Raw genomic sequence first — 14,425 nt, 5'->3', positions numbered from 1 at the left:
CTCGAACTTCGACTACCAGTGGAATCGCGTACGGGGTCGACCCTACGGGAACAGCCCGAGCTTCACGAGGAAACGGAGGAACTACGGCTTCTGCCGGAACCCATCAGGGTATTTCGTATGGGGAATATGGAGGTAACTCCTACTTCTCATCGCCTACGTATGGTAATACGCCTTCGACGACTAGTGGCTAGTATGGTATGCCCACTAACATCCGGAACGCTATCCGCATGCTCCAACCATTTTACTCGGAAGGAGCGTCGGTAGAGAAAGCTCGATCCTTCTGGGAGGCCTTCGGGAACGCCACTATCGGGCTGAACGAACCCCTGCGACTTAGCGCTTTCCGGGAGTGCTTGAAAGGCAAGGTCGGCGAGGATTGGTGGATGTACTCGCGCATCAACAGCTTTGAGGCTCTGAGAACTCGGTTCCACAACCAGTTCATCAGTCAGACCCCGTTGCAACTGATTGAGAATCTTAAGAACACTAAGCGACCCAGGGGAATGTCCGCCGAAGTGTGGGGCGACATGATTTCAAGCCTCTGCGATGATGCTCAGTGCTACGATCCTCAGATGCGTTACCAGTACTTCTTATCTGGACTTCGGAACCGAGATTGGAGGAACGCTCTCACCACAACAATGATTGACTCCATCCCTGCGGCTGTGGCCATGTTGCTCCTTAAGAATATGCATCGTCCGGTTGAAGACGACTTCGAGTTCGACAATGTGCCGTCCCCTAAAGCCTCCCAAGAGAACGCTGTCCTCGAACCCATGATGAACATGATGCAGCAGACGCAGAATCTACTCGCTCAGCAGCAACAGCAACAACTTCAACAGCAACAGCAGTTGATGGAGCGTCCCCTGACGGCCGCCTATGCTCCCCCGGCGATGAATGTAGCTGCTGCCTACTCTCCTCCTGATCCGAACCCCTTTCTGCACTAGCAGCCTACCGGAACGCTTCCTATTACGCCTATCAGGGGTGTTCGTGTGGGTCCGGACTTGCGCACTCAAGATGGTCTTCTCGTGTGCGGTCGGTGTCACACTCTGGGGTGTAGTCGAATTTACTGTCGCCGCGGCAAAGCCACCTGTCCTCACTGTAAGGAAGTCGGCCACATCGGTCCTGAATGTGAGCGTGACCTCCTAGCGGATTTCGGAACCCCAGCCGAGGAACGGTCGCAAGTGCTTCCTGTGTGATGAATCAGGTCACATGTTGGCGGAGTGCCCTTTAAAGACGTCGCTGAAGAGACTTGGCGGTCCGGCTGGGACAACGGTGGAACCTGTCCTAGGACAAGCGCCCAACCAGCAATGATGGGGGCGAGAGGGAGGGGAAGGGAGTGTCGCTCCTTCCTCTTGTCTATGAATCGACATAAATGGGAATACTTTGAACTCCGCGGAGGAGTCGACCAAGAGGTGTCCCGTTGGAGGTGGGATGAGTTCCGCCTTACTGGGAAGAAATGAAACGACCGTAAGCAACGAACATATGACGAGAACTGAAGAAATACTGCCGTTTGTGAATGAAGGACGTACGGCGCCCGTGTGGGGCGGGGTATCGGCAGTCTCAAACACTAACGACTGTTGGAGGGCGGAGAAAGAAGCGTTTGTAAAAGAGGTAGGCTCGGGACCCGTATAGGACGGTTCCGAAATAGCTGCGCACGTCGACGAACGCTCCAATGCGAACCTAAGAGTGGTTACGAGAGATGACCAAGAGAGCGAAATCGAAACGACGAACGAAAAACTAAGCAAGGAAGGAGAGACGGAAGAGCCGCAGCTTCAGGCGTCCTCGACGGAACGAGACTACCCGTCGACGTCAGCGAACCACAAGAGTGTGTTTTCGAGCGTGCTAGATCAAGACGAGGAGAAGGGTGAGTCCAATGACTGCCCTATACAGGAGGAGTTACTCCCAGACGTGACGGAGGTACTCGAAAGCCCACCCCGAGAAGAATATGGAGCTACCGAAGCTAGTGTTCCAGTCTCAAAGGCGGAACCACGCGAGCAGGAGAAAAACGTGACCCCTCCCGAGAGAAACGACGCCTCCGAAAAGAACTCTGAGGACGTCGCCAGTACTAAGTCTCCAAAGGATGAACCGGAGAAGGAGCCTTCCTTCGCGAGAGTATTCACCAAAGAAGAGCTAGATACTTTGAAAGAGGGTAATCCCTCCAAGCTGACTGAAGAGAAAGAAAAATATGACAAAGAGCTCGAAGACCGACTGTTCCCTCTCGATGAGGTAGAACTAAAAGTCGAAGGAGTTGTCTCTTGCCGAGTTGAGTGGCTTACTAGGCATTCCCGAAGAACAACTAGCGAGGACCCGAGATTCTTCCCCCGGTCGGCTATCTACTCCTGAATACTGGTTGGAATGTTTCCAAAAGACCTCATCCGGAGAAGTGAAGCGAGCCAACCGTAATTTCAAAGAAGAAAAACCGGAACGGATCAACTCTGTGACTTCGGACGACTCCGATTACCGCGACGAAGGGGGAGGGCCGCGACGAAGAGGTTCTCGTGGCAGGATGTGCCTAAGACGATAGTGCACTTCCCGGAGCTGAAGATACCTCCTCTACCAGGAGAAGAGTGTCCCGTGGACCCCTCTGTAGTGGAAGACAATATCGCGCTGGCCCTGGGAAGTTCTCCAAAAAGGCCCTCCGACCTCGATGAAACCGAGTACGATTTGCTGGACTCTCGCGGTACCGTGCCTGACCCTTGGCGAGCCATGGTGCGACGAGCAGTATACTTCCTCGTAAAGGCTGAAGCTTCAAGTGGAGGTGACTGGTGTGAAGGGTGTATTGGCGAAGGATCGCTAGAAGAAGAAAAGAAAGATGACTCACCGCCCCCCACAAAGCTCCAAGATCTCCTAAGCCGGATCGAGGAATGGATCGATCGCCTCGTTGTTCCCACAGACTCGCGGTCAAAAGAGTTACTAACTAAAAGAATTGCGGACCTCTACGAGGAGGAGGCTGACCAACTCCGCTTGAAGATCCTCGAGAGGAGTTCACCCTGCCGACTCTGTCGTTGGAAGGATCCTGATACTAGGTGCTCTCCGGCACCGAAGCTAGTCAGTTTCGACTGCTCCTCTCTGTTCAGCAACCGCACCAAAGCCCTCGGACCGAAGTGTTCTTCCCGGGATAAGGAAAACGGTTGTACGGCTATGTGAACGTCGTCGCTGACGCTCCAAAACCTCCCTCCAAGCCAGGCCTGGTGACAGTACCGAGCTCTACTAATAACGGGTCCGCTGACGAGGAAGAAGGAATCGTTCCCCTCGGCAAGCGAGTAATTGGATCAGTAGGGGGCGTGAAAGCTCTATCGTGAGGGTTTATCGAGAACCTCCCGGCCGAACTTCTCATCGACTCCGGAGCCGTAGCGTGCCTAGTGCATAGGCGGGTATTGAAGCGTCTCGGCTTAACTAACTCCCCTCTCATACCCTACGTTGGTAGTCTGAACGGTGTGTCCGGGTCTGCGCCGATATAGAAGGAGTAATCTACTTGCCGGTCTCAAGGACTTTCGCGCCGTGGTGGACTTGGACGAGAATACAGTTACGCTAAAGGACACGAGAGAGGTGTTCCCTCTGGGGTCTCCTCGGGTGGAAGAATCTTACCTGTCCCGCATCTCATCTACCATTCGGCTCCGTCCTGGTGGACAAGCCCTAGTAGTTGCGGAGGTTCAAGGTCAACTGAGTGACGGAACCACCGTCCTCATAGAGGGGCTTACTGCGCTGGATGACTCCATTAAAGTTGCTAGTACCCTGTGCACTGTGTATAACGACCTAGTGATCGTGAAAGTATGCAGCCCCTCTATCGAGAACACAGTCATCAAGAGAAGCACTAGATTGGCGAGTGTTACGGTAATTCCCGAGACTGCGCTTCAGCAAGGAGCCACTGCGAGTGTGAAGCACGAAACCGCCCTGCCCGGCGAGGCCCAGACTATGGACCGAAGAGCTCAAGACCTGTGGGTCCACTCGGTCATTAGCGCCTCTAATACGACGACCGAAGTCGCTCAAGAACCCGTACCTGGATTGGACCGAGTACTCAAGGAGGAGCTCCACGTCGACCTGGACGAGTCTAAATTGGGGAGCGAACAGAAGAGAATATTCACGGAATTCCTCCATCCGTTTAAGGACATGTTCGTCGAAACTTTAATGCGCGCCCCGGACGGACGAGCCTACTCGAGTTTTCTATTGATACTGGAGAGCACCCGCCTATAAAGCAACCCCCTTACCGAGTGTCCAAGGCGGAAGGAGACGTGATGGAGTCCGAGATACAAGAATACTTAAGGCAAGAACTCATACGGCCCTCTTCTAGCCCTTGGGCGAGCCCGGTGCTTATGATGACGGCGGGATACGGTTCTGCATTGACTATCGAAGACTGAACGCTGTCACTATCAAGGACTGCTACCCGATGCCGCTCATCGATGACATTCTAGATGTACTAGGTAACGCTAAGCTGTTCTCTACAATGGACATAGCCTCCGGCTACTGGAACGTCCCGATGGCTGCCGATAGCGTGGAGAAGACTGCCTTCACCTGCAAATATGGCCTCTTCGAGTGGCTCGTGATGCCGTTAGGACTGTGTAATGCTGTACCGGCCTTCGAACGACTGATGGAGACTGTGCTTGTTGACCTTAAATGGCAGACTTGTCTAGTGTACCTCGACGCCTGCGTGGTCTTCAGTGAAGACTTTCCTACCCACCTAGTACGACTAAAACAAGTCTTGGATCGGTTCCTTTCTGCTAGATTCAAGCTCAAGATGAAAAAGTGTAAGTGGGCTCGTGACCAAGTAGCGTTCTTGGGACACATCGTCACTCCGTCTGGCATCTTGCCCAACCCCGAGAAGGTCAAGTCGCTGATGAAGGTGCTCAGACCACACGACTTGCACACTGTGAGGGCGTTCCTGGGTTTGACTAGCTACTTCAGGCGGTACATCCCGGGATACGCGGCCATATCAGCCCCAGTCGAACGGCTCAAGATGAAGGGAGCCCGATTCTGCTGGAGCGACGACTGCGAGACCGCTTTCCTGCAACTAAAGCGTAAGCTGGTGGAACCTCCTATCCTGGTGTATCCCGACTTTTCGAAGCGTTTCCATCTATATGCGGACTCATCTAAACTCGCTGTAGGAGCGTGCTTGATGCAAACCGTGGATGGGCGCGAGAGAGTCGTAGCCTATGCGAGCAAGCTACTAGTTGGCTCCGAGATGAACTGGGTCACTAAGGAGGACGGTACTTTGGAGATCGAGTGCTGGGGTATCGTTTGGGCCACACGCAAATCCGCTGCTACCTGGACCGCTGCGAGTTCGACCTATACACGGATCACAAAGCTTTGACGTGGGTATTCAACGAGACTAACCGTACGAGTAACGCTAACCTCGCTAGGTGGACCATGGAGCTGTCTCAATTACGTTTCAAGGTGTTCCACAAGCCTGGTACTTCTATGGGGGCATGTGGATGGCCTGTCCAGGCTGCATACCCAAACCATCAATGCTATATCTACGGCGGAGCTACTCAACGAAGCTGACGAGTCCCCTCCTCGTACTGTCGAAGTCGGGGAGACCACACCTCTCGACTCGACTCTGCTCCCTTCAGGGCCCTTGCCCGAAGACGCAGGCGAAACTGGACCCGTGGCGCCCCCCCCCGACGAAGAAGAGGTTACCGACCAACTCCTGGTGTCCCCAGTTGATGTGTTCGGGTTACAACAAACTCGCTTTGTGGAAGAACAGAAGAGGACACCCTGGATCCAAGCTATGATAGCGTTCCTTAGCGATGGAGCTCTAGCTCTGGACCCTCAAATGCGCACTAAAATCCTGCTGATGGCTCCTAACTACTCGGTAAAGCACGGAGTGCTCATGCGTCGCGTACACCTGAAGGATCGCGCTGGACCCGCGTCTACTCTTGAAGTTCCTGTGATTCCCCTGCCTTTCATATCAACTGTACTGCATCACTGTCATAAGGATGTACTTGCCGCTCATGTCGGAGTTACTAAGACGCTCGACAAAGTGCGCAAGCACGCTTACTGGCACGGCTGGAAGAAGGATGTGGCCGAATATGTTCGGGAATGCACCGTTTGCGGCAGTGGTAAAGGCTATCGCCCTTGGAGAAATGGCCGGATGCAGCGAATGCCAGTACAAGAACTATCCGGACCTTTCTCGCTATTGGTGGTGGATGCCATAGGTCCCTTAGTGGCTACTCCTCGAGGCAACAAGTTCATACTCGCCTTCGCCGACTATTTTACTCGATGGGTCGAAGCGTTCCCTGTGGCCCGCTTAGACACTGTAACGTTCGTGGAAGTTATGGTGAACGAAGTGATCTCGCGGCACGGAGTCCCCGAGAAATTACTGAGCGACCAAGGATCCAACTTCATATCGAACTTGGCACGATCCTTCTACGAAACACTCGGGATCAAAACGTTGTTTGGAGCTGCTTACCACCCTCAGACTCAGGGGCTAGTCGAACGCTTCAACGGCACGCTGATCGGGATGCTTAAGATGTATGTCAACGAAGCTCAAAGCGACTGGGACTTATACCTTCCCAGAGTACTGTTCGCATACCGTTCGTCTTATCACGAGGCCCTTAAGGACGCACCGTTCTTCAGCCTGTATGGCCGGGACCCGGTGCTACCCCTAGACCTCGCGTTTCTCAACACAAACAACGAGTGGAAGAGTAACGAAGTCGCTAGTTACCGGCGAAAGCTATTCCTATCTCTACGAGATACGAGACGATTAGTAGAGCGCCAACTCTTGAAGGCCCAGGGCAGACACGAGCAACGACTGAGCAACCAGGTATCGATTAAGTTCAAGGAGGGAGACCCGGTGTGGGTCTACCAGTACTTCCGAGCTCGTCGCGGGGAAAAGACCACGAAGAAACTCGCTTTCGCGTGGCATGGTCCGTACCGTGTGGTCGGGACTGTGGGAGAGAACTCCTATCGAGTGGTCATCCCTTCTCACCCCCACCGAGTCGTGACCATTAACGTCAATAGGCTGAAACGCTTCCAAGGGCGGTGGAGCCGACCGTTCCCTTCCGAAGTACCCGATGGGGTCCAGTCGAGTCCGGGTGCTGACGACGACGGACCTTTATCGGAAGAGGACCTCCCGTCTACTAGCTTCGTAGAGAGACTCCTGATTGGAGGGGAAGAATCGGCCCTGACCGGAGCTCCTTGCTCCGTGATCGACATAATCGCCCGCTGCAAAAAGAACCGTGAAGAGCAGTTTCTGGTGTTGTTGGCTACCTATGAGACTCTTTGGAGACCACGAAACACACTGTTGCCCACCTACGCTGCTCTGATCAGGGCGCTCGAAGAAACCCGTCGTCGGGAGGGAGGCATACCAGAACTACGTCGCAGCGCGCGGTTGGAAGATGCTAACGCCGCCGTTGACGAAGAAGAGCTATTCTTCTAGGGAGAGGGAGTCGTGACGGGTCGATCCAGTGAGCCAGAGTAAGCTCACGATCCCGCCTCCCTCGAAAGTGTCCTGAAGAACACTTCTTACGACTCTGTATATTTTTGGATTCTACTTCACAAGTGGCTGATCTCCTACATACCGAAAAGAAAAACAATTTTACCGCGATCTCAAGAGGCAGAACGAAAACAACAAATGGGCACAAATCATGGTGAAAAACAAAAAGAAACATAAAAGAGAAGACAATTTTTTAGTACTCTTACACTCATCCAGTGAAGAACGGTTCTGGACTCGTACGAATCACTAACTTCTCGACGGCCTCACGTTAGGCTGTTTTGTCGGATCTCTTAGGCGGCGAATTGGGAACAGAGTGCTCCCCCGGCGAGCTCGACTTCTGAGGTGCTGACGGAGACCGCGAGGTCGAGCGTCCTTTAGGAGGCGCTGCCTTCTTCAAGGAAGACGCCGAACGCGACTGCGACCGCTTACGCGTACCGTCCCGCGACGCTGGAGCTGACGGGGAAGTCGGCGTTTTGCCGTCGGTTGGTTTGTCGGAAGTGGCTTTACTCCCCTTCGCGTGCGAAGGAGATCTTACTTTGTCCCGCCTGGACTCCCTACTCGCCTTGGTGGCCGAGGACCTCGTCGGAGACTTCGACTGAGACGCAGGACGCTCCTCCGAACGTGACCGACGGGACTTCTTGCGCACTGGGGACTTCGATCGTGACCGTAAGGGAGAAACTGAACGTTCTGGCGACGCAGCGCGCGCTTTGAGTTTGCCTTTAGCGCGTGAAGGTGAAGGGGACCACCTGCGCGACGAGCTCACTCGAGACTTCTTCAGAGAGGTAGAACTGCGAGACGGGGAACGGGAACGCTTCGCGTGCTCCTTCGCCCTCAGAGACTTGTGAGAGAGCGGTAGACGCTTGTTGGGAAGCTCGTCGTCCTCCGAACTCTCGTCGGAACTAGAAGAAAGGCGCAGCTTCTTCTTAACGGGACGGAGTTCTTCAGAGTCGCTCTCGGCTTCATCTTCCTCGTAAGCCGACTCTTCCTCACTCGCTTCCTCCGAAATCGCCGTGTAAGTGCCGTCAGTACGCTCATACGCCGCGTATCCCGCCGAGTCTGCTTCAGACGAGTCTAAGGGGGTTACCCTAGGTGTTCGAAGAGCTCCTTTCTCCCGTTCGCGCGAGAGCTTGGCCGACATCTTCTGAAGACGCGAGCAGTGACTTAGCGCATGCCAGACCCCCTTCGAACGATCTCCTACCCAATGAGGTTCGTGATCCTTCTTCGACTTTATGTCCAGCAGAATGAGAGCCAACGCCCGGTCCGTGAGCTGACTGTCGGGCTTCGAGCTATTAGGGTCCAGGGGTCCAGTGTGCTCCAACAACTCCGGGATGGCCGTGAAACCTCCCTCATCGTTCCGGAACGGTTTGAGAGCGTTCTTCACTTTTCGCGAGTACGCTCCCGAGTCACGCGAGTAAAGTTTTGACAAGCTGTCGATGACTGGGCCGTTGTAGGACTTGCGTCTGGATCGTTCCGACCAGGCTGTCCCCCCATCCACATAAGGCGGCTACGGTGCGCGCAGCTCTCGAATAAACGAAAAAAGCCGAAGTAGCCCCAGGTCTCGATACAAATACTCAGGAACCAGACGCGTGCGACTACTGCCGCCATCTTAGCCTTGCGCCGCTGAGTCTGAGCGTTGATGGTCCTCAACGGAACGTTCGCCTGCCAATCCCAGAACTTGGAACGGTTCTCATTCCAGAAACGCCAGTGAGAAGCGTGCACGTGCGGGTACTCTTGCGGGTTGTATCATAAGTGCGAGCCCGGCCACGGATACGCCAGCTGGTACGGTTCTTGACCTAGCTCGGCCGCCTCGTAATAAACCCGTTTCAGATCATCGACTACGGGAGAAGGAGTCGTGTCCGACAGCTTGAATGGTAACGCGAACGAAGACCACGGGTGACTCGGACGCTTCTTGCCGGAACGAGGACTCTCCGTAATCGTCTTCCCCTTAGTCGAGCCAGTGCTGATGCTCTTGAGCGGAAATCGACCGTCCTGCGTGAAGCGTGGGTGCCGAGGCGGCTTCCCGCGAGTCGGTTGCCGAGGTGGCATGATAACTACCGGCCCCGTCAAAGCGTCCGAAGTTTTCCCCGTGTCGTCCAAGATCGCGGCGGCGAGGTCATCCAGAAGCTTGAGGCCGACGGAGCTAGCATTTGCGGCTAGGACGTCTCGCATGAGAATCCAGAAGCGCTCGTCGGCCGGAGTGTCATCAGAAGAAGAGCCGTCGGAGTCCGAAGACTCAACGTTCCAGACGGCCTTGAGTCGGCGCGGCGCCGCTCCGCGCGAGGTGCCCATACTGGGGTGATGAAGAGAGCGGGTGTCGAGGGTAGCGTCTGAGGGCGGGGCAAAATTGCCAAATGAGCCGGAAGACTGCCCGTCGGTACCTGGACCTCCGGCCCTGTCTCTCCCGAGGCTCCTGTGATAACTGTATATTGGGTGCAAGAGAGGCTCCTGAAAAGGACGAAGAATCGGAGCTCTCCTTTCCCAGCTACTGGACTTGACAGATGGAAAGCGACTAAGACGGGTGGGGGTCGAACGACGTCGAGAAGGGTCGCTCCGGGTGTACTCAGTTTCTTATTTGCCGAGTGTTCTCTCATCTAAATGGAACCTCACGCTAGCGTTTTCTACGAGTACGCCCGCTGGGAGCTGTGGCCCGGGTACGTAGGAGCCGTAACAGTCTGGGTCCTAACGACTTCTCTACGTAACGTTACCTGGGAGTTCCTGGTCCAAGTGTGACGTGTGGTCAAGATATACTGCGATATCTGGGGCGACTGTGCGTCGCTGTACCGAGACGTACTTCAAGCTAACGGACTTCGACAGCTTCGGGGTGCTACCTACGCGTATGGAGTATGGAGTGCGCTATTCGCTGTGCCTCCTATTGTTCTACTCAACGGAGAAGAGAAGAATGGTCGTTATGGACGGATGTTGCGGAGTTGGTGGATCGCCAGCAAGGTAATATTCTCCGACTACATCCCAGAAGTCCTCCTCCGTACAAGAGATTCGAGCATACGCTATTGGTACGCTTTCTGGGACGCTCTCAAGGCCACCTGCATGCGCCTGTACGCGGTGGAAGAAGCCACCTGCTGGCTGGTACTACTATGCCTGTCCCTGCTGCTGTACATCCCGGTCAACGCCTTTGATCTGGTGGAGTTCGTACTCCTGGGACCTGTGGATGTGGGGACTGTACTATTGCTCCTACTAGCTACCAACTACTGCCTCGAGTGGACCGGCTGGAGTCTCGCCGACACTCTTGTCGTGGTGGTCGCCGGTGTGGTATCTCACGCTTGTCGTCAATACGACGAGGGAAGCCCCCTCAGAACTGTCTCCCCTAAGTTACTGGTCGAATTAGCTTTGACAAGTACCCGCCGAAACGCTTCCCAGCGTAGTATGGTCGAAGCCCGGAACATCGAACGTCTACGGGTCGACGACGACGTTGAAGAGTTGTATGACTTTCAAGCCGCCGACCCTGACTACGTCGAGGACCGCCCCGAGGACTACACTGAAGCGTTCCAGCCTCCCCTGTCTGACGAAGCTACTAACGACGGAGTCAATAGGACTAACATGAGAGATGTACGCAGAGGATCCTTTCGCCGAGGACGACAAACGACAAGTTGGGGAGGATGTCCCGTACCCGGGAACGGAGGGGTCATTCCAGGAGCTCTGTCTCCCGTCGGGATGACTCGAGGCCCTGGAGTCACTCCTCGTCCGGCCGTCCCGTCAGGGTGGTTCCCGTTGAGCCCGACAACGCACGTGCCCCTGACCGAGCCCGTTAGGGTGGCCCTATAAGGAGGCCCCAGAGCGCCGGTGTCTTAGCGTCGTGGGACCAAAGCACCTCGCGTCATCAAGCCCCTTCTCAGAAGCTCTCCGTTGTCCCACGAGGGCTGACAACAAACGAAGTCACTTCCTTTTTTTAATAAGAAGTAGTGTAGTGTATGTAAGGTCGAGAAGGTGTTAGACCTCTCTTCCGGTTAGATCTCAGTCTTATATTTCCCTCCTTCTACTCAAGAGGAAGCCAAGCCACTCAACAAACTTTTTATTTCAACTCTCTAGTGTTCCTATCTACCGTTCCTGCAGCCACTGAACAAGACCGTACTCCCTGAACAGCCGCGGACTACCCGACCCTTGAAGGAAGAGGAGGTATACGACATCACTCGCTTGTTGTTCGCTATTGAAACGCCACTCTAATTCATCGTTTAACATTTGAAATACTCAATTTTACTCCTCGTGCGTCTTGAGCTCACAAGACAAATGCTGCACAGAGCGTCTTGTAAGTTTCAAATTGTAACGAAGAATCGATCAAGGAAATTATTAGATTTCAGAAAATCCATCATGGTAACAGTACATGTACGAGTCTCGTTCGCGATTGTCGGCTTCGTCTGTGTCGCCGTAGGTGCAGCAAATCCAGCCGGTGGAGGTGTTCAGTGTCCTCCTTGTCAAGTCGACGGTCGAATTGATCAGGATTTGGTGAATCACCAATGGTGATCTGCTCAACATGTCAAAATACATGTACATGTAGTAAGCGCCATCGATGGCACGTTACTGCTCATCGGGGAGTTCCACCATTGCACCCACGAGTCGTGTGCCACGACAGAGGTGTCGCTATCTACTGTAAAAAACAATTGTCTCGAATCTCGTGCGTCCAGACTCTGGTCTTTATTAAGCACGTGTGTGCAGTATTTTCTGCATCGTGGCAATCCAGACAATCCCCTCCATAGGCATACAAACTAGTTTTCAAGAGCAAAACTACTGGGTACTCAGTGAGTACTACTCACACACTTGCTCAATTGAGCTACTTTTTAGTTTAAAAAGTGCAAGTACACGTATTAAATAGTTCTTAGCTTAAAACAATGAGCCGTTTAGGCCCTGGTCTATTAATAAGTAAACATGTTTGAGAATAGCAGAAGGGGTCGGGTTGGATCAGAGGTGTATTTTGGATTTGGCTCCGAGACAAGTGTCAGGTCAGGACGAGTTCTCAGTGTTTGAAGCCGGTGTATAAGTACGTGAAGTGCGATGCAGTGTATGAAAGCAGAACACGATCTCATTTCCGCTCAACCCCAATGGACTCACACGACTTTAAAAACTTGCTCACACCGGCCAACCCGCGCCCCACGATGGAATTGCTCGGCTTCCGATATTGCCATCCATTTTGACAAGCTGACTTACTGTCTAATAATGTGTGAACCAAGAAAGCAAAACACAGAGTGGGCACTTGGAGTGGAATATACTGTGGCAGAGACAGCAAACTCGTTTCGACTTCAGAACACCTCCACAAGGTGCTCTGAGAACCCCGCACAGAACGGTATAAACTCGGAACGCGTACCGAGAGTCGCTCTGCTCTCAGCCAGTCCAATAACAGAATTTTCAGAACGAGTTTCTCTACTTAGACGGCCAGACTGAATCGCTGAAAATAAACTTGTGCATCTGAGTCTCCTGCGCACATAGATCAGGTGTGCTTAAGTAGGAGGAATAGGCATGTATGTGTTTGTTGTACATACCGATAATATAGTGCTTATCCAGCAGGTGCATTATCCCAGCTTGTGTTTTGCATATTCTAACTAAAGGGATTGCCAGTTCCGTCGGACCACACAATTTTAATCAATCGAAACTGTAGGACAAAGATTAAAACCCATATGATCGCAGATCGCAGCTGGCTAATTTGCCACGAGTTTTGCAGCAAAACTTTTGCTGTGTGCACTGTAGCTAAACGATTTTGACGCTTTGTTCGGACACCAAGCTGTAGCGCAAATCCGCCACTGCAGGGTTTATTCGTGAAGCAGGATGCCGTTGCCAAGTGAACCTCGTGTTCGTTCAAAAAGGTGGCTCAAAACTTGTTTAAATATCTGCCACCTTCCTGTCGCGAGATTTGTATCGCGCTTCTTCCGTTCGAAGCTATTCGACGAACTTCGTTTGAGGATTGGCATGGCAACTGTCAGTCGGTAATCTTTCACAAATTAAAAATCCAGCCAGTGCAACCGCAAATTGAGTGGCAACATCTCGTCTGTCACTCCCGGTTGGTGGAATTGCAGCTTGTGTTTGGTACACGGTGCCGGTATCCATCTGCCTGGGCTTTCGGCTGTTAAAAAAAATGTCGCGTTAAAGAGCAGATCAACAATTCCATGCCGCACAGCCCTGAACCTTTGTCATTCCAGAATCCCCCTCCTCGGGCTGCAAGGCCATCAGAGATAACCGCAAAGCAGTCTACCGTCACTGTTTAGTTCCGATGCAGCTCGTACGATATGCCGCTGTATGCAGCCTGGCGCTGTTGTGGACAGCTTCCGTTGAGGCCACAAATGCCACAACGTACCCGACCAGGTCGGGCATCGGGACGTGGGTCGACCCGGACACCCCCAAGGACAGATACGTGTACACGAGCTCACGTGGTCGACGATGGGATCTCGTCATGAGCGACGAGTTCAACGTCGCCAACCGCAGCTTCCGTGCGGGCGACGACCACATTTGGACGTCTCTCGAGAAACCCGACGGTGTAAACGGTGCTCTTGAGCTTTACTCGCACAACATGACCTCTACAAGGTGCGATGACGACGGGACGTGCTACTTCTATATCAAGACCATCGACGAGAAGAACACGATCCACGTCTACAACATGTACACCCACCCACCCAGCTTCGAGGACGTCTACTTCTGGTACCGTGGCGCAATGGTACAGTCGTGGAATAAATTCTGCTACCAGGGCGGTATGCTCGAAGTGCGGGCGCAACTCCCTGGAGCTGTCAGCGCAAAGTCCGGAAACCCCGACCGAGATCTTGGAGCGACTGGTAAAGTCGCCAACAACCAGTACTACCCGACATGGCCCGGTGTTTGGATGCTGGGCAACCTCGGACGTGCCATTTTCTCGGCGTCGACCAACCGGATGTGGCCGTTCTCGTACAACCGATGCGACGCCGACGTCTTTGACCCAAGTTTCCAACGTATCAGCGCATGCGATGACAAATAACGGGGTACGGTCTCAACCCGAATCAAGGGCGCGGAGCTCCAGAGATCGACGTG

The 14,425-nt window shown here is 53.6% G+C and overlaps 1 protein-coding gene across 1 annotated transcript; it reads left to right on the top strand.

Annotated features, from left to right (window-relative positions):
- Positions 1-13,575: 13,575 nt before the first annotated feature.
- Positions 13,576-14,372, top strand: PITG_10751 (uncharacterized protein; the record flags this gene model as incomplete). Its single annotated transcript, XM_002901536.1, has 1 exon — positions 13,576-14,372. One exon carries the CDS (start codon positions 13,638-13,640, stop codon positions 14,370-14,372), a length of 735 nt encoding a protein of 244 aa, XP_002901582.1.
- Between the last annotated feature and the right edge of the window lie 53 nt (positions 14,373-14,425).

This window comes from Phytophthora infestans, genomic scaffold (assembly GCF_000142945.1).
Source record: "Phytophthora infestans T30-4 supercont1.20 genomic scaffold, whole genome shotgun sequence".
In the NCBI taxonomy this organism is placed as follows: domain Eukaryota; phylum Oomycota; class Peronosporomycetes; order Peronosporales; family Peronosporaceae; genus Phytophthora; species Phytophthora infestans.
This window is presented reverse-complemented; position numbering and strand designations above follow the sequence as displayed.